The 18,508-nt window shown below is 40.4% G+C and overlaps 1 protein-coding gene across 1 annotated transcript in view; it reads left to right on the top strand.

Annotated features, from left to right (window-relative positions):
* KLF5 (Kruppel like factor 5) overlaps positions 1 to 17,861 on the top strand; it is a 19,527-nt gene extending 1,666 nt beyond the window's left edge. Inside the window, exons 2-4 of the mRNA XM_015646030.1 lie at positions 1,548 to 2,424; positions 3,526 to 3,585; positions 15,922 to 17,861. Of these exons, the coding sequence (XP_015501516.1) occupies positions 1,560 to 2,424; positions 3,526 to 3,585; positions 15,922 to 16,100 (1,104 nt within the window). The 5' untranslated portion in view covers positions 1,548 to 1,559 and the 3' untranslated portion in view covers positions 16,101 to 17,861. The remainder of the gene's footprint in view (positions 1 to 1,547; positions 2,425 to 3,525; positions 3,586 to 15,921) is intronic.
* The last annotated feature ends 647 nt before the right edge of the window (positions 17,862 to 18,508 follow it).

The following is an 18,508-nucleotide window of genomic DNA, read 5'->3' as shown; positions in this document are numbered from 1 at the left end:
ACTCCGCGGGGCGGCGGGGGGAGCGGGGCTGCCCCCGCGGCTGTGTTGAAAGCTACAGCTGCTGCCTTCGCACTTGCCCGGCGGCAGAATTAGAGCGGCCGCCTGTCCTCTTCGCCCACGCAAGGAGTCATGTTCGGGGGGCGGGGTGGGGGGGTAGCGGGGGAAGAGCACACGACTCGCTGGTAAGGGGGGACTTCCCAGGACTTCGTGCCTGTCCCAGGAGGCTGGTTGGGAGCGGATCCGCAGGCAAACAGCTGGAGGAGCTAAAAGCGGGAAGGTGCCAACCGCAGCCGGGGTCCAGCCCGCGGATGGTGCCCGCTCCAGGGGCGGCTCCCCGAGCCCTGCGTCGCCCGGGTCGGCGGGGAGGGAGCCCCGGTGCCGGGCAGCGCTCTGTCGGGCGCTGCCTTTCGGTGGTGTCTTCCCTATAGAGTAAATAACTCCCCGTCTTCAAAGCGAGCTGCCCTCGACTCGTAAACAAGAGCTGGAAAAAGTAGCCTGGCATGTCGGGGCAGATCCAGATCAAAGGGACGGGAAGGCGGCTGTGTTTGTTTGTGGTGTTTACCGGGGGTCTTTGAAGAAAGGTCCTAAAATCCACTTTCGGGCAGAGTTGCTGTTTGTCAGCTGCTTTCGCTTGCGGGGCGCTAAACGGGTCTGGTATGAGCACTCACTTGACAGGGCAGGGGGGAATGTCGCATTTGCCCACTGGAGAGTGCATGATAAATGTTTTGCCGATGACTGTACACCAGTAATGTATAGGGCTACAGCCACCCACGGATTCCCTCGCACTACTCTGCTAAGAGGATGATTTTCCAGTAATTAAAGAGCTCTCCGGGAACTGAGGCATGGATAGGGACATGTTTATCACGCTGTTAGACAACCATAGACTGCACAGATTATTATTGGTTAAAGTGTAGTCCTGGAGACACTTTACACAAGGAGTACTCTGATGGAGTCAACCTGTCTCCTTTTTATTTTATATTATTAATAACTTTACTCTTTGGTGTTGTATCTCTAACTAGATCCCATTCTTCTAGAGATGAAAAATCATGGAAGTATGGAAAATATATATATATAAACATTATTTGAAGTATTAGTATTCAAACAGTCAGCTGAGGATGTGGCTTTTACAGTTAGCATTTCAAAGAGAAGCGGGTGAAACAGATAGGCAGTCATCCTGCTGGAGCAGTGAATTCCAGAGCAGGAGATCTGCAGATTAGGCACAGCGCCTGTCACTTCTGCGCCTCACACTCTTTTTAGGCATAAAAGATGAAAAGTTTGTGTATGCTGAAACATCAGATCTGTCTTAATGTGTGAACGCTTTGTACCTTGACTTTATCTCCTTGTCCTTGATGATGTTGATCAGTGTGCTGATTGTAAAATCAAGCAGGTTTTCATTACTGTGAGCACTCATAACTTCCTCTGTAAGTGTCTTGTGGCTGGATGAACAGTATTGCCTTTTATTTGTAAAGCCTCACATGACTTGGATGCCATCATCTTTCTTAGCTGGTAACAAATCATGTGGATTATGGTCTGTTTTGTCTTTGTAGACGAGATGTGAAATGGAGAAATACCTGGCACCTCAGCTCCCACCCGTTCCCGTCATCCCTGAGCATAAGAAGTACAGAAGAGACAGTGCCTCAGTTGTAGACCAGTTTTTCACTGACAGCGAGGGGTTGCCTTACAGCATCAACATGAACGTCTTCCTGCCCGACATCAGCCACCTGAGAACTGGCCTGTACAAATCTCAGCGACCCTGCGTAACCCACATCAAGACAGAGCCGGTCACCGTCTTCACTCACCAGAACGAAACTACTGCCCCTGCCCCCGCCCCTGCTCCCACTCAGGCCCTCCCAGAATTTACCAGCATCTTCAGCTCCCACCAAACTCCTGATGTGAACAACATTTTCATCAAGCAGGAGCTTCCTACTCCAGATGTCCATCTTTCCATCACGCCCCAGCAAGGCCAGTTGTATCAGCTCTTGAGCTCTCCGGATTTAGACATGCCCAGCACCACTCCTCAGGCAGCCGTGATGGACTCCCTTAACAATGTCTCCATGCCCTCAGCCATGGCGGGCCTTAACACGCTCTCCTCGGCTGTTCCACAGACTGCAATGAAACAGTTCCAGGGCATCCCCCCCTGTACCTACACCATGCCAAACCAGTTTCTGCAGCAGCAGGCCACTTACTTCCCTCCTTCACCCCCAAGCTCAGAGCCTGGAAGTCCAGACAGACAAGCAGAGATGCTGCAGAATTTAACCCCTCCTCCATCATACGCCGCAACTATTGCTTCCAAGCTGGCGATTCACAACCCGAATTTACCAGCAACTCTGCCCATAACCCCCCAGAACATCCAGCCTGTCAGATACAACAGGAGAAGTAACCCAGATTTGGAGAAAAGACGAATCCACTACTGTGACTACCCAGGTAAGCAGTCTGTGCCAGAAAATCCCAGCTTTTGCAGTAAAAAAAAAAGATGTGAATAATCATGGATGAAGTAGAAGTGGTTTTCTTCAGCTGTGGTCTACACCTAGAGAGAAACAAATAGTTTCTTGTCCAAGTAGAATTTGTCTTCATCATTGTTTTATTTAGAGTGGAATACTCTCACATTCTTTAAATAATAGGTGCTCTTCATGTCAATTGTAATTCTCTTGAGCTCATTTTACCATGTTGCAAAATAGGGACTCTGTAGAAAATATAAAAATTTTGGCCTTTGCTAGTGTAAATCAGTGTGACTGTCCTTGTATTTACAATGGAGCAGAGGCTCCGTTTGTCCTGTGCAGTACAGCTGTTTGAATTTTCTGATACTGCAAGAATCATTTCAGCTCCTGATAGCCAAGGCCACAGCCATTCTTCCATTCATGAACAGGAGATTCAGCTGCCCTCATAAATCCATTAAAACCATCTCTGGAAATTGTCCACAGATGGATTGCCTTCTGCACTGAAGGGGAAGAGCGACCTGACTGTAAAGTATTCCTCCATGTAGTACGTGATCCGGATAGAAGGCGTGCGTGCGCACCCGTTGTAGCGAGAGAGAAATTGCTGCTCCCCCTTTACCAGCTCCTGGTGCCATATCGCCCATTTGGTGTGCCATACAATAAATGCCCAGTGGAAAAGTTATGTCGAGCCCTGGGTGATAATGACATGGAATCTGGCTTGATCAGGTCCTCTGAGAAATTTTTAAAAAATAATCCCCCCCTGCTAAGTTGTTGACTTAGGTAGCAGGTGTTATTGTACGTAGACTGTAGCAGCTGTTGGCCTATATACTACATTATAAAGCAGTAAGTCCACCAGAAACGTATGTGTTTTTCTCTTTTCTGTGTAAATCAACATATCTCTAGGACCGGTCTAAAAAATTTTGCTTCTAAATGACAAAAACGATGCCAGAAAGTAGTAAATTTTAATGATAGTACAGGTAGTATCCCAGCACTGAATGAGGAAGCTTAAACACAATGCAGAGTGTTTCTGTTCTCCCTACTGAAACCTCTTTGTTTTTTGTTTTTTTGTTTTGTTCTTTGTTTTGTTTAGGCTGCACAAAAGTTTATACAAAGTCTTCTCACTTAAAAGCACACCTGAGAACTCACACAGGTATGTATGTACTCACTCTCTCGCTGTCTCTTGTTCGTCCGTGGCTGACGCGTTTTCTGACAAAGCAAGCACGCTGGCTCTGCCAGCTTCTCCCTGTTTTTTTCTAGAGTGGTGTGGACAGACTGGCAGTTCAGCTACTGAATAAAAAATATTTGAGGATTGGTCAGTGAGAAGTAAAATTTGTTAATGTGGTTTTGTTAAACCTCAATGGAACTCAAAATAGCCAACAATAAAGTAGATGGAAACTTTCCTTTTCAGTCTAAAATGCCATTAAAGTGTTAAAAAAAAACCCCACCTTTTCTCCTCCCTGAATAGTAAATTAAACATAGTAAAGATGTTCTACTTTTGAAGATTTATCTGGGTAGATAGAATTTTCTGACCTTTTAGGATTATTTAATCTTAGAATTTTTCACCAACATCATGAAAACTCCCGAGATACGTCCATTTACTTTGTCCTTGGCATTAAGTGGGCTTCATTATTTTTTCGAAGGACAAATGGTTTGCCATATTTTGTTTTTTTTAAGAAAAGGACATAATTTTGATTTTTTAATATGTTTTTGTTCTGTCAGGAAAAGACATTAAAATTAAGAAAATTTGAAGTGCGAGTTTGTCACGGTTGTTTTTTGTATCCTGGTCAAACTCTGCTTGCAGCTACGGAGGCAGTCCCTGTTCCTGGGCCCTCAGGGAGTGGAGCTGGGGATGGAGTTGGTTGTGTGTGGGCACAGGAGCTGTGAGTGCTGAGGACAGTGTTTGGGAGGTGGAACTGCCCCAGATGCTCTTCCCAAGTGTTCACCTGCTGAGGTGGGGGGAAGAGGAGAGAGGGAGAGAAGGAAAAAAACCATAGCTCACCTCCAGCACACCTGGAACTGTTTAGGGATGTTCTTTGCTGGGATCTTGGTACAGAACTCCTGCTAAATCAGTGAAAAGCATGACTGATTTTCTGAAGAATGAAATTAAATGATATGACTTCTCTTTTTAAAAGTGAGTGTGAACTCCAGTTCTTTTCTGTATGGGCTTAGGATCAGAGCAAAACACAAGTCACAGTTCAAGCTACTTTGTTATTGAGGCGGACTGTCAGCGCTACGGCTGTGCCGTTCAAGGAGTGAGTGAGTTTTCAACCGAGCTTAAGTCAAAACTTGTCCTGAGCTATGGTCTAACAAAATGTTTCACTATTTCTATGGAAACAAGGCCTTCTGTTCGGCAGCTATTATAAAGGGATTGTTAGATTATTGTAAAGAAGTTGAGTATGTCCAGGCTAGGTGTTAATAAGGAAAACTTGTTTTCAGAAATGAAAGTTGCCTGTGTTATACAATGAAAAATTAAAAGCAAGTGTAGAAGATTATTGTTTTGCATTAGTGACAGACTAAACACCAACGCTATTAAAAATATTCTTAATATATAATCACTCGCTAGCAGTAAGTTTAGTAAGAAAGGAATGTTTTCATGAGGCTGTAAATCTGAGTAGTGTCAGAGAACAGAATCTCCATTTAATAAATAGTCTGTAAATTTAAGTGTACCATTTCCACTTGTGCACTTCAGCCAGGATCTAAATACATTTTTAAATATCTTGATTGCTACTACAAAATAACTAGGAAGAGAGATAAAAGCAAAGCTTTAGTCTAAACATTAACACTATGTAGTCAGCATTTGAAATGAATGCTTTTCTTTTTTTAAATCAATTTGTATCTTTTTCTGTACCTTAAGTAGTAATGACTTCAGGGTTTACAAAGTTAGTTCTTGTATGAATAGAAATACATACCTCATTGCTCACATATATTGCTTAGGGTCACAAATGTTTATTGTTGCCTTCACTTTTTTGCCTAGAAATGTGGATAAATGTGTAAAGGTCATAGGAGCTGATGTATTCATAGAAACAAGAATGTTGTTTTAGATAAAAATCTAGTGAACTTAAGCAGGTCTGTAATACAAAGGGGCTTCTGGGGAGGTGAATGAAGGGATAAACTGTCTAAGGCGTGCATTACATGCAAGAATGTGAGTCTGTATCCTGTTACCTGCAGTATTTCAGAGTTTGGATTAGTTTAACTCTCCTGAATATTCACTTCATACTTGAAGATTTCCAGCAGCAATTCTGATCTCTGCCTTAACATACAGTTGAAGTGTGTTTTAAGAGCCAGATCTCTGACTTAACATTTGATCAATTAAGGAATGCTAAAGTAAAGGGGTGCAAACTTAGGGAAACCTGTGAAGTTGCTCAGCCTTCCCCAGGAGTGTAAGGCAATCTTGCTATTGATCTCCAAAGGAATAGATGCCGAGGGCTAAGTTAGAGGATGTGCCTCTGTTTATCCCATCCCCCTGGCACTGTGAATTCATACAGCTCTAATAAGTTTTGATTTTTAGTTTTAAAACGTTTTTAAAGGACTTTGTAAAGCATTTACTTTCAAAGTCTAAAGCAAATGTCACGTAAGCCGTTCTAATAAAGTTGTGTGTGATATTCTTTCAAATCCCTTCAGGGATAGCAGACCTGTTTATCTGGCTAAACCCGTTCTTTAGTAATCATGGACCACTGAAGTTGTTCTCTCCTTATTCTTAGTTTCTTAACAATACCTTTTAAAATTGGCTGCAGTCTCTCTCTCTCATCCCAAGCAGTCCCTGCCCTTCTCAGCAATCTGTCATCTTAAAATAAAAGAGCCTGCAGCAAAGTTTGTCTACCATTAAAAGTCAAGACAGACCTCATGGTTTTCCTTTTGTGTTGGAAAATCTCAGCCTTTTCACAGTATTTATTTAGCAGCCTTTTTCTTCTGAAAGGCTTTGACTGGGTTTAGTAGATGTTCTTTGAGAACAAACCTGAGGGAAATGTTACTTTGGATAGATGGAATGTAGGCTGTAGTCTAATTTATAAATTACATCCAAACAAAACTATAGGAAATAAGCGAGAGGAGAATCCCATATATTTTTCTTCTTAGGTGTTGCCAAGCTGTTTACCTTACACCAAGTCAGGTGATATAAAGTGATATAGTTATGCTGATTTACCATAGATACACTGGACTCTTGCTGTTGATCAGTAGTCCAGTATTCCCGTTAAGAGCCAAGATATGCTTGCTGAAGCAGTCACACATTTTTATTTCCTTATGTAATGCTTTTAGCATTTGTTCATGAGGAAATAAATTTTAGTTGGTAAGCTGGCAACCCCTAAACAGAATATGAACAAAGGTTCAAGTGTTGAAAAGTTACGGAACGCTTTTTGTCCATTTCCATGCAGTTCTGGAGCAGATGTGTGGTACATTTTAATACCTTAAAACACTTCAGTGTGATACCTGAATTTGATATTAGTTACTTCTGAAACAAGTAAAATGGTACTCAGTATTTTAAAGTACCTACTGGAATATCTTTCAAAACAGGTTGGATTTTTGACCTTTTGAAGCAGGGAGTTTCTTTTAAAATGATGTCACCTGTTTGTCATGGAACAAGTTTTGTTTCGTAGCTGGCCTTGTGCAACTGTGGTATCTAATGCGTTAGGGGGTTGTGCATTTATCGTGGGCTGTTCAGCAGCAAAGCCACCTGAAAGCTCTGGCATAACAGCTGTATGTCCAAATTGAAACATGTGCCAAATCTCAGGGAAATACAGTTACTTTCGTATTGCAGATAAACTTCATTCAGTTCTTCTGGCATCCGAGTCCATGCATGTATATATATATCAAGTAATCATTTAGAAACAGCGGTCCTATAACGTATCCCTTTAGATTTCTTTATATGCCGAACATTTGGATTGTGGTTGTTGACTGTTAGTTCTGCAGGCACCTGGAATACCATACCTGTACACTATCTGTAATGCTGCAGAACAGCTGGCTACAGGGTTGGGGCAGGGGGGTTTTTATTATTATTTTTATTATTTCTGTGAGCAGCTGCACACTTCAGTATTGTGTATGTTTTTAAGGGGAAAATTTGTGATTGTTTTGAACACATCAAGGCACGCACATTGAGGACATTTTCCAGCTGCATTCTGGTTTTCCGTATACAGAATCTTTGTACAGGCATGTTCTCTGGTCACATGGTGGGCTTGCCATTAATAGTTTCTAGCATTAACTGCAGAACTATTTCATCTCTATCTATAGATCTAGCTTGTATTTGGTGATGGGAAGTGGAAGCCGCGAGAACTCAAGAGAAATGGCATTTCTCAAATGAGATGCACTCAAAATACTTCCACGGTCCCTGGTTATTTCAAATGTTTATATAGGCATGGAACAGCTGCTGACTTGTGCGGTTTCTCAAGGTGTTAAACATTTTATTTTATTTTAGATCTCTGCCTCAATAGATCCAGAATTAGACCGATGGTACGTTAGAATTACAACCAGTTGTAAGCAGTAGACTTCAGCAGTCGCTGGGATTTGGCACTCTCAGTTCACCATACCTGTATAGGGACACTTGTTAAGGGTGGTGCCAATTGCCCTGGAATTCAGGATGCCCCTGGTTCAGAAGGGAAGACAAGTAGTAGTTGGGCTCCTGCTGGAAAAAAAGCACGTTGTGAAAACAAGTATGAACTGAAATCATACCGAGTCTTTGGTGAGGGATTTCGCTCATGGTGCGCAAATGAGGAATGGAGACTTCAAAAGACTCATGGTTGCAGCCATAGCAAACCTCATCCTGAAATTGTGAAAACAGCAATTAAGTAATACTTCTGTGCAGATCCAGCTTCTTTGACCTGTTAAATGAGTCAGTTGCATAGATTACACTTTAAGGAGCTGTCAGTAAATGCCATCATTGATAGAGACCATAAGGAAAAGTGGAAGAGAGTTAAATAAAACTGTTGACAAAGTGCATTAAAGTGCAGTGTTGCTAGACACTGCTGAAGGGTATGTTAGTATCTTTTATTTATGAATTCTGCTAAATCCATTAGTTGCCTGTGTGAGAAATGGAAGTACATTATTTTCCTGTGCAAACCACAGTTTAAGGGAAAATAATGCGTCTTTTTCAAATACTTCATGAAATACCTACTTCACAGGCCTTGGGAATAATTGATCTGGTTCTTTATCTGCAGTCATGGGAAGTGTTCGAATGTGTTGTTCAAGAGGTTGAAATCTTAGCAGCATAAACCTAAATTTTATTTAAACATTACTGATTATTCTCACTGGCATCCAGCATGCAACTTTTACAAAGCATGAATTAAATTCCAAGGTGGCAGGTGAGGGTATTCCTGTTAGATTTTAGATACTGAAAAGAAAAGCCTAATATTTTCTTTTTGATTAAAAGCCTAGAAAGTCCCTCTAAGCACGAAAGCTTAAAAGAACTGTTGTTTCTGTCAATTGCTCCCTGAGAGGATTAAACTTCAGTTCCAGGATATTTGATTCTTGATAAAGAAACTGTTGACCTAAGAGACCAGCTTTAAATATAGTTCATTTTGAGACCGCCCTACATAGGCTAATATAGTCCCGAGATTCACAGCAATTGCCAGTGATTAAAACTTTCCATTATTTGATCAGACATTCCTTATTGTAATTAATTTCTGAGGCTTGACTGGGACGATTGACTCCTGGTTCCAGCCTGGGTGGTGTGTTGCTTGTTGTTTGTTAGATGACCTGCACCTCCCATTGGTGAAAGATTAGAAACATTTAAGTAATGTCCTAGTTTAGTCTGAGTATCTTGGTAGCAGCATTCCTGTCCTGTCAGGCTGCATTATTTATATTCAGGGATCTCTAACAACTCTGATTAAGGACATATTAAAACTTTTGATTTTGGCAAGTGTACAGTGCCTTGCTTTTAGTTAAAATGCCTTTTATGTATTGCTTTAATTTTTTTTTTTCTTTTGGTGTGTGTGTGCATACAGTAGATGGAAATCTGGAAGTCTACAGTATGTGTTTAATAAATTCCATTTTAAGAGCACCTCTTATCTGACTGTACAAAAGCCAGTGTTATTGGTGAGAGAGCTAAAGAGCAGTTCTTGTACCACAGGCATAGATGAGGAAATGTGTTCTTCAGCACAGGATGTGTAGACACAGGCGTGCACCCCAAATGGCATGGATTTCTTATAAACCTACTTAAAAAAATTCCTTTCCTCTGTGTTTGCATATCTCCTTGAAGAGAGACCACCTCTGTTAAGACAGAATGTTATACCAGAAACAAAATAAACCATTGCACAGGGCAGTCAAGATTCCCCAGTAATCCTTGAACTGCGTAAGACAACACTTAGCAAAATAAGTGTGCTTCTAGCACTGGTGGGAGTGCTGAGAAGGTAATACCTTCTGCACCTCTGTAGTCAGACAGTGAATTCTTTCCACTGTCCTCTTTGATCACTGGTGAGTTATCTTTTATTCTTGTTCATGCTTCATTTATCAGTGATTGGACTTTGTGCTGAGCTCAAAGCCCTCTGTTACAAAATTCCTTAAATTGCTGTTTCATCATGAAGTAGTATATAATGGTACCCCTTTAGCCACTACCACAATGGGCAGAGACTTAGTTGCATTTTAAAGTGTGCAGCATATGTTGCTCATTCATACCCTTGTGGATGGATGTTTCAAGGACTAAATTTGTTTTGTCACTCACTGAGTAAGCTGGATGTACCTGGCTTGCTGTCAGCCCTCTCATCCATCTCCATCTTGGACAACTGAGGATTTTAGTGCACATCTTTTAAACACCTCAGGGATTATTTATTTTGAAAATCCAGCTTTCTGTTCTTTCTCAAAAAAAAAAAAAAACAAAAAAAACCCAGAACCAAACCAAGAAGCTGCTTTTAATGATGATTACAGCACTTAGCACTTAGTCAATAAGTGAAAGAAGATCTGATTTTAGGTAAATGTTGAGAGCAAAAAACTTCTGAAGTCTAGTCACCAAGTCAGTATTTTAAAACTATGGTGCTATGAGCTAGAGAAACACTATTTCAAGCAAACTAAAACAGAAAAAACATTCCATTTGTTCTTGTTTTTTTTTAAAATTTGAGACTATATCATGCCAGGAAATTAAGACAACCGATGTTAATGTGAAAAATTTGGAAACAAATTCACCAGAAAGCTTTGAGACAACATAAATCTTAGTAATAATATGTTTTAAAGCTGAACATGATAGAGGTTATGTACATAACTGATGCAGTTTTGGTACAGAAACTTCTGTTTTGCCTGCAACGATTTTATCACACCTATCTGAATATTTTTTAAGGCTAACCACTTGCCACTAGAAATAGTTCCATAATGAGCACAAGTAATATTAAAATGATCGCAAGACTTGGCGGGGGGAGAGTGGCTGTTGTTATACTTTTATACCCTTATGAGGTGGTGTAATTCTGGAGTCTCTGAAAAGTGTACTGTTTGTTATTCCTTAAGTAAGCTCCAAATTCACTGCTCTGACAGAAATTTCTGATAGGAAACAAGTGAAGTTGCAGGCATTGGCTGGTGTAATATCTGTATTTGGATTTCTGCATACCAATAGAGTTACCTAACTTTAGGTTTGAAAATCCAGCCCTTGCTGTTTACAACTTTATTTTTAAAGAAAGCCGTCCTAGCAGTGAATTGCAGAAATGAAGTCAAAAAACTCTTTGGTGAAATAAGGAAGCTTATTTTCTTGCTAATGGGGAGATTCATCAATAATGGAGTGTGTCGGCGACTTGTTTTTTTCCAAACAATTTTAAACAGAAACATGTTCTTGAACAGAGGCTGCATGTTGAAGATAGAGGGTGTCTTCAAAATGACTGTCTCCCCCCCACTGGTGGCACTGTGCCTTGCCCAAATGAGCATGGCCATGAGGGTCACTGCCAGCGACTAGAATTAAATGTTAGGAAAGCAATTGGTGTGTTTTGACACAACTGAATCAGAAGGTAAATTAAAGGGAGAAGAGGCAACACAGTGTGTGTACTTTACTGGTCCAGACCACTCTCTTGTGGTGTAGATAAGAAACCTGAACCATGGGATCTGCTGGGGGAGATTTTATCTTTTGAAGTGGATGTTTAGCGTAGCATGTTATATGTGAACATCTAAACATCTTTCTGACATCCTTGTAATCTCACAGCATTATGAATAATTTTTTTATAACAAATAGGCACTTTGGAAGCAAAATAGTCTAATTTCAGGTTAAACTCCTTTATCTCTTGCTGTGTGCTTTCTTTAAAAGACCTTCCAATCCAAACATTAGGGCTTACAATTTCTGTGCTCAAATACAAGTCTCATTATAATGCTCCACAAATGTATTTTTTTAAAACTGGAGAATGGATTCATATTAAGACCTCAAGAACTTAAAAATATAATTTGTGATGTATAAACCTAGCAAAATATTTTAAACCATTGATACTGGAAGGAGGTTGTGCAGAAATCCAATTAAACTTATGAAATCTCTATCCTGTTGAAGTATAATTTAAAGGAAAGCAGTTCTGTTTCCCAGAAGTGCCGTGTATAATATTTCTGGCTTGGGAAGAAAGGGTTGGAGTGTGCTATTTGGCTGGAAATCGGTACCAGCTTCCTCCATGGTGTTTTAGTTGAACAGTGTTGACATTCTAACAAATCCTGTGGAAGCTCCCCTGAAGTGGAGGAGTTAGCTGTTTTCTTGCTTTTACAGTGAAATATCTGTTTGATACCGTGATCATGTTCCAGTAACTGAGCCGTACTGCCCTTGTGTTTGATGACCAGTGGCATTCTTGGTTTAACGCCCTATAGAAGCCCTAAATTGCTGGAGGAAAACCAAATACTTCTAAAACTTTACAGCTACTGTATTTCGCACAATCATTAGAGTAAACAAATCTTACATTACTATGTAGCCAATGAAAACAGTGGATAAAGAGTTCAGTGTCCCTTATTGTGTATACCTGCTTTTTTTAAAAGTAAGTCTTTCACCCAGATTTCTCAGAGCTTTAAAGTCAGCACAGCAAAGAAGTAGGGTCGTGTCAGAAAATATGAGACTATTTTTCCTTTGCTTGCAGGACCTTAAACCAAATTCTTATTTCTGCTAAATGACAAATAGCATGTATATAGGTTGAGAGAGAGAAAACATGACCAGCTAGTTGTTCTTCTGCTTGCTCTAAAAGAGTGAAAATTAATCTCCACTTATTTTTTTTTTTTTTACCTCCCCTTCCTCCTTGCCCAAAAGGAAAACATTTGAAATTGATTCAGTTCTTAAATAGAACTTTCCAACGGAAACTAGCATTACAAACATAGATATTCAGTATTTTACCCCTAGGATTTATTCAAAATAATCCAGGCCTCTACACTGGCACTAAAAATATATTTTCCAGTTCTCACTGTTGGCCAAAGCAGGGGTTAAAAGCAGTGTTCTGGCTTTAATTTCCAGTACATAAAAGTAACACTATTAAAACAATCTGAGTAAGGCACCGTTGCCTGTGCTCATCCCCTGAGCAGCGCTTGGTTTAGCTCAGGTCTGCAGAAGTCTGCCAGCAAGGAGGAGTGGTGCTGCTCTGCATGGCACTGCCCGAGCTTTTCCCCGGAGCAACGCTGTTGCCCTGGAGGATTCGTGGCTGTGGAAGGCGGTGATGTGACCATGACAGTGTGGTGAATTTCTAAACAGTGTCTCTACAAAGTTCGAGTGAGTTTGATGGGGGTTCTGGCTATGGGACTCAACAGTGCCTGCTGGCACCCAGCAGGACACAGGGATCGCCGCTGCCCAGACGGCCGCCGTGCCGGCACTTCCTCTGCCAGGAGCTTTCACAACACCTGCTGACACTGCACCGTGTTAGGAAAAGTTTTAACGGGGGGAACCTTTTTTTTGTTGTTGTTTGAACAGCTTTGAGGCTGGTTTTACAGTGCAGCACAGTCTGATACTCAGTGAAAGTCGTGTGTACTTCATAGCTCCTCAGTGCCAGACTTGGAAACAGATCTTAATCTCCAGGTCTCCATTCTGGTCTGGTCTGGATATTTCTAGGCTTTTGTTAACTAGAGCTGTTTTCCTGCCCTCTTTACCTTCTCTGTCATTCCTTGTATAACTCTGCAAAATACAAGAAGAAGCATTTGGGGTAGATAGAGACATAACTGTATATGCTTTCCCTGGACAGTGAGGGTGTCAGGCTCTGCGTCAAGTATAACGTGGCAGTTTTGAGTGAAGACTTTTAAAGAAGAATTTAAAGCAAACAGGGAGAAAAGGTGAAAAAGAAAGGAGGAAAATAAATAAATACACTGTCTCTAAATTAAGACGTTTTAAAAAAAGTAGTAGTACTTTGGTTTAACCTCTGTGCATGCACGTGTGCATTAATACAAAGTGTTCAAAGACCATCTCCCTGGTGCTGTGCCATTGAATCAGCAACACAGGCTTTTACAGCCTCCATTGCTAGCCCAGTTAAAATACATTGAGGATCATCTATCTAGTGCAAAAGATCCCTCACTCAATAGGGACCTTTCCTATCATTCTGCTGTGAAGACCAAATGTGTTCTCAGGTGGCTTCACTGGTGTAAGAAAAGCTTTACACACCAGGTTTGAATGAAGTCTGTATTTTAGCCTATAGCATGTGTTGTATGAAGCAAAAAAGAACCCTATATGATAGATAATTCCCATCTTCAATCAGCGTCAGAATTTACTCTGAGTTAATTCAGAATTTACTCAGACAGAGTTAATTCAGCTGACAGAATTAATTTCAGTGACAGAAATCTGTGATGATTTCTGTTCTGATTTGTGATCCACCAAATAATTACAAATTCTGTGAGAGATGATGTTGGGCTCTTCTTTTTCCTAAGGGATGTTATGTTTCCACCATGATTTCAATAAATCCCAGTTGCTGTTGATACAAAGGTGTTGTTGGTTGGGTAGGTGGTTAGTTTTTCTTGAAAAGGACTAATTCTGGTTGTGATGACACCTACCAAAGTCATATCCCCATTATGAGTAAAGGGCTGGTTCTGCTCTCAGTAGTGGATGAAAAGTTTGTAAGTTGATCAGACAGAGCAGTAGAAACTCCCAGACAGAAGTAGTTCCATAATTTCATCTGCATGATAAAATAAGTGCCTCTGAAGTAATGTTTTGAAGCTTCTCAGATGGTGTCACCTGCATAACTGATGCAGAATAAGCACTCTGATTTCAGGATACTGGCCCCTTTCTTTCTTCCATGTGCCTGTGTGGTAGTAAATCAAGGAAAAGTTGGGAGGCACTTCACTCTGCAGTAGGATTTGGACTGTCAATGTAAATGTTTGGACCAGCAGAGATGTAGAAGTGCTGTAAAATGGATTAGAAAGAACTGTTTGAAAAGCTCAGCTTTGGTCAGTTTCTTCTCCAGATGAAGCTACTGCCAAATGCTTTGATACACTTGGTTTTCTCTCTCTTCTTGCCAAATGGGTCAAACTAATACAAAATATACAGAAAGCAATTCACTCTCCCAACTGTAAGGTGTTTTTGTCAAAAAACATCAAACATTAAGCTCTTTATTTATATGAAGCTTACTTGTATGGTGGCATCATGCCCACAAAAGCTCCTAGGCAGGTGTGTGTACCCATGTAAAACTGTTTTCACACAAAAGTCGTCATGGCTTTGTGACTCCATATTTCTCCCATTTCAACAAACACCTGTAAATTGTAGGCATGCTCAAAATACTGTTTCTAGTTCTAAAATGGATGAATGCAAATGTTGCTGGTGCCTGGGCTGGTTTATTCAGGACTAGGTGGATATTTTGAAGCTGCTGCTGTAACACAGCAAGTTTTCAGAGATGGCATGTTCCTCCTACATCAGTATAGACTGCTGAAGACAGCAAGCACTTTCCACCTTAAAATATGGCTGTTTAAGCACCTGATTAAAGACATCTCATTCTGAAAATGAGTGCTTTGAACTTGGAGGTGCTTTCTCCTATTTATAGCTAGCCCCAGGCAGGATACCATGAGTTTTTATTGCTTGTGACATTTTAGAAAATACTATCCCCGTTGTGCTTGTAGCACACTGTGCCCCTTTCTTCACACATCAGAAGCTCTTAACAGATCTGCACACTGCAAAGAATCCTTATAGAAATCTTCTTTCCCATTTCAAACTTCTTAGAAAAGCACTGTATAACTTAGCTTAGCCATTTTTGAAAGGTGCAAGTGTAAGTTACAAACCAGGCTAGATTGTCACATGAGACTGGTTTTTTTCCCCCCTACCTCCTCTCATACTGTGGTGAGTGTAAAGGAGCATGTTTTGTTCTCATGCAGGCTTTTTGACTCTGCGTTTCTTTACCATGGCTCCCTCCAATTTGCACGTTTGAGAGTTTTGTACATTTTAATGAGGTAGAAAATCCCATTTTCAAGAGAAAAATTTGCTGAAAAAAAACAAAGGGGCTGTTAGTTTGCAGCCTGATGGAGAGAGCTGTGGATAATTCGGCTATGTCAGCTCCTTGTTTGTAAAGGAGGAGCAGTGCCGCTCAGCGTGGACTCAGGTCGGGTTTCTGCTGAGGAGTGGCAGCTGACAGTTCCATGTCTCCGTGCTGTGTTCCAGGTGAGAAGCCCTACAAGTGCACGTGGGAAGGCTGTGACTGGAGGTTCGCCCGCTCGGATGAACTGACGCGCCACTACAGGAAGCACACGGGGGCAAAGCCCTTCCAGTGCGCCGTCTGCAACCGCAGCTTCTCCCGCTCCGACCACCTGGCGCTCCACATGAAGAGGCATCAGAACTGAGAGCTGGACTGGTGGTGGAGGCTGTTTTGTATCTATGCAATTTCCTATTGACTCTCGACATACAACTGAAATTAGTTGAATTTTTGAGTATATATCCATTTAAAAGAGATCTCAAAAGGAACTGGAAATGTATATTTTGTATATTTATGCAGAAAAAGGGAAGACACTGTATCGCAATTACCAGAGTGTTCAGTCATTTGTTTGCTTTCATGATGTATATGGCTTTAGTCAGCAGGTTTCATCTCTTTTACAAGTATTATATCTCTACACATTGCAGCTTTATACTTTTTTTTTTTTTGCCTCTTGCAGTGTTTTGACCAAAGCACTGTCATTATTGTGACAATGTTTAGTAAACAAATTAGCGAGAGGAGGCAGATAAATGCACACAGTGGAAAAGCCATGAACTGTAATCTGTCAGGTTTTTACTGGACTTACTTAAGTACATGTGGGTTTTGTTGTTTTTTTTTTTTAATGTTAAGCCATTCTGTGGATATAAAATACATAGAAAAATTCATAAACAGCCATAGAACAAATCGTTTTGTTCTGTGTGTTGCATGTTTGCTATGACAAAGATTTTGTAAATATGCAAATCAGCTTTTTAGGTTTAATACTAAAGTTTTCTAAGAAACATCTGAAAAAAGCAGTTGTTTTACATTTGATAACGTGGCACATTTATAAAAAAAGTACTTAAATACCTCTCAAAATAGTACCAATTTAGTCAGATGTTTTGTACCTGTTAACTCAATGGTGTGCACTGAATATTCAAAGCAGGAGTCTGTTTTCAAATTGCATAAAAGGGCAAAACAAGCAGAATGAACTGTAAATCAATGTTGGAAGCTGAAGTAGCGGGGATAGTTAAAATGAACACAGAATGCTAAACCTCTTACTATAAGCTAAACTTAGTATCACTTTAAAAAGAAGGATTTAGGATGCAGTTTTCATACACAGACATGTTAAGCTGGTTCAGCCATCAGTATGATCTAGTTTCACATGGATATTGGATGTAATTTACTAGAAGGTAAAGGATACAGTATTTTTTTTTTAAAATTACAGTGCAGTTTAGTTAATCCACTGTTCAGATTGACACACGCAGGGAAAAATTTACTGCTGACAGAAGTAGCTGAAACTCCACTGAAGTCAATTAAATGGTGCCCTTTTATGCTAAAAATGACTTTGATCCACCGTGCTCAGCCTTGAAATCGTAGATGAAGGGCCAAAGATGAGGTTAGACCAGGTTAGGATTTGGCCAGACAACAGGAGAAAACCAAACAAACCTAGTAAGTGTCTGAACTTCACAAGCCGTAATATTAAGCTGTCAACCAAAGGCTAGAATAGACAATCAAAATACCAAAAAAGGGGTCTTGCAGGAAAACCTAGCTTTGTTAAAACTGTTGTTTGTCTTTATTTATTTGTGGTATATGATAGACTCTTTTTTTTTTTTAAGACAATTTTACGTATACTTGATAAATTATAGTTTTGTTTGTTATAGTTAGAAATGTTGCTCTCAATGTAAATAGTTCACAAATGATGTAAATAATTTTGTAAGGCTTCAAATGTTTATACGTGGAAACACATGCAGAAATTGGTTGCTGTTTTGCTTCTTTTGCCTCCCCCTTACCTTATTTTTGTATTGTGGTATTTCCTATGCAAATGATGGAGCAAACAGCTGTATAGTTGTAGAATGTTTTGAGAGAGATTGAAATCGTTTATATATAAAGACTTTTTTTTTTTTTTGCAAAATAAAACAAAGTGCCTAATGTGTGTGTGCGTGCATGTGCTCTCTCTAGCTCCTGACAATGAAAGTTCTGTGTTTTGCAGTGGAAGCTGGAAATCATGACAGTATTAAGCAAAGAATATCTGTTGTACATAGGAACTGTCTCTTTGGAAAGTACCTGGCACTTCTGCATCCTGCCCTGATGAAAACAATAAATGTGAAGAGATAAGGGTTGGTTCTTTTCTGCCATCTGAACTTAAAAGGAAGTGACTGATTGCCTGAAAATGGTTGCAGTTGTCTATCCACAGTACCATGATTGGACCTGTTTGGTGTATAGAAGTATACAAATTCCTTCCCACTTTCAAAATGGTTAAAACTTATTCACACTCAACAGTGTTGCCCAACAGAAATTTCTCTCCGAAAAGGAGCTTTCATGCCCTAGAAAGGCAGGAAGGTACCACAGCAGCACTGTGCAATGCTTACCCCCACACCTACCATATCAGTGTCCTCTTTTAAGTGTTTCTCCCTTGGAAGTGGAAGTACAGTTCACATGAAAAATTCAAGTGGTTGTGTATGTTCAGCTCTGGGGGTACATCTCTCTTCTTTCCTCCAAGGTTCAAGAGAAAAGGCATGCTGGGCTTTTTAAAATAAATTTATCTTGAAACTAATGAAAGAGTCATTTTAAATATAGTTT

This window comes from Parus major, chromosome 1 (genome assembly GCF_001522545.3).
Source record: "Parus major isolate Abel chromosome 1, Parus_major1.1, whole genome shotgun sequence".
NCBI lineage: Eukaryota > Metazoa > Chordata > Aves > Passeriformes > Paridae > Parus > Parus major.
This window is presented reverse-complemented; position numbering and strand designations above follow the sequence as displayed.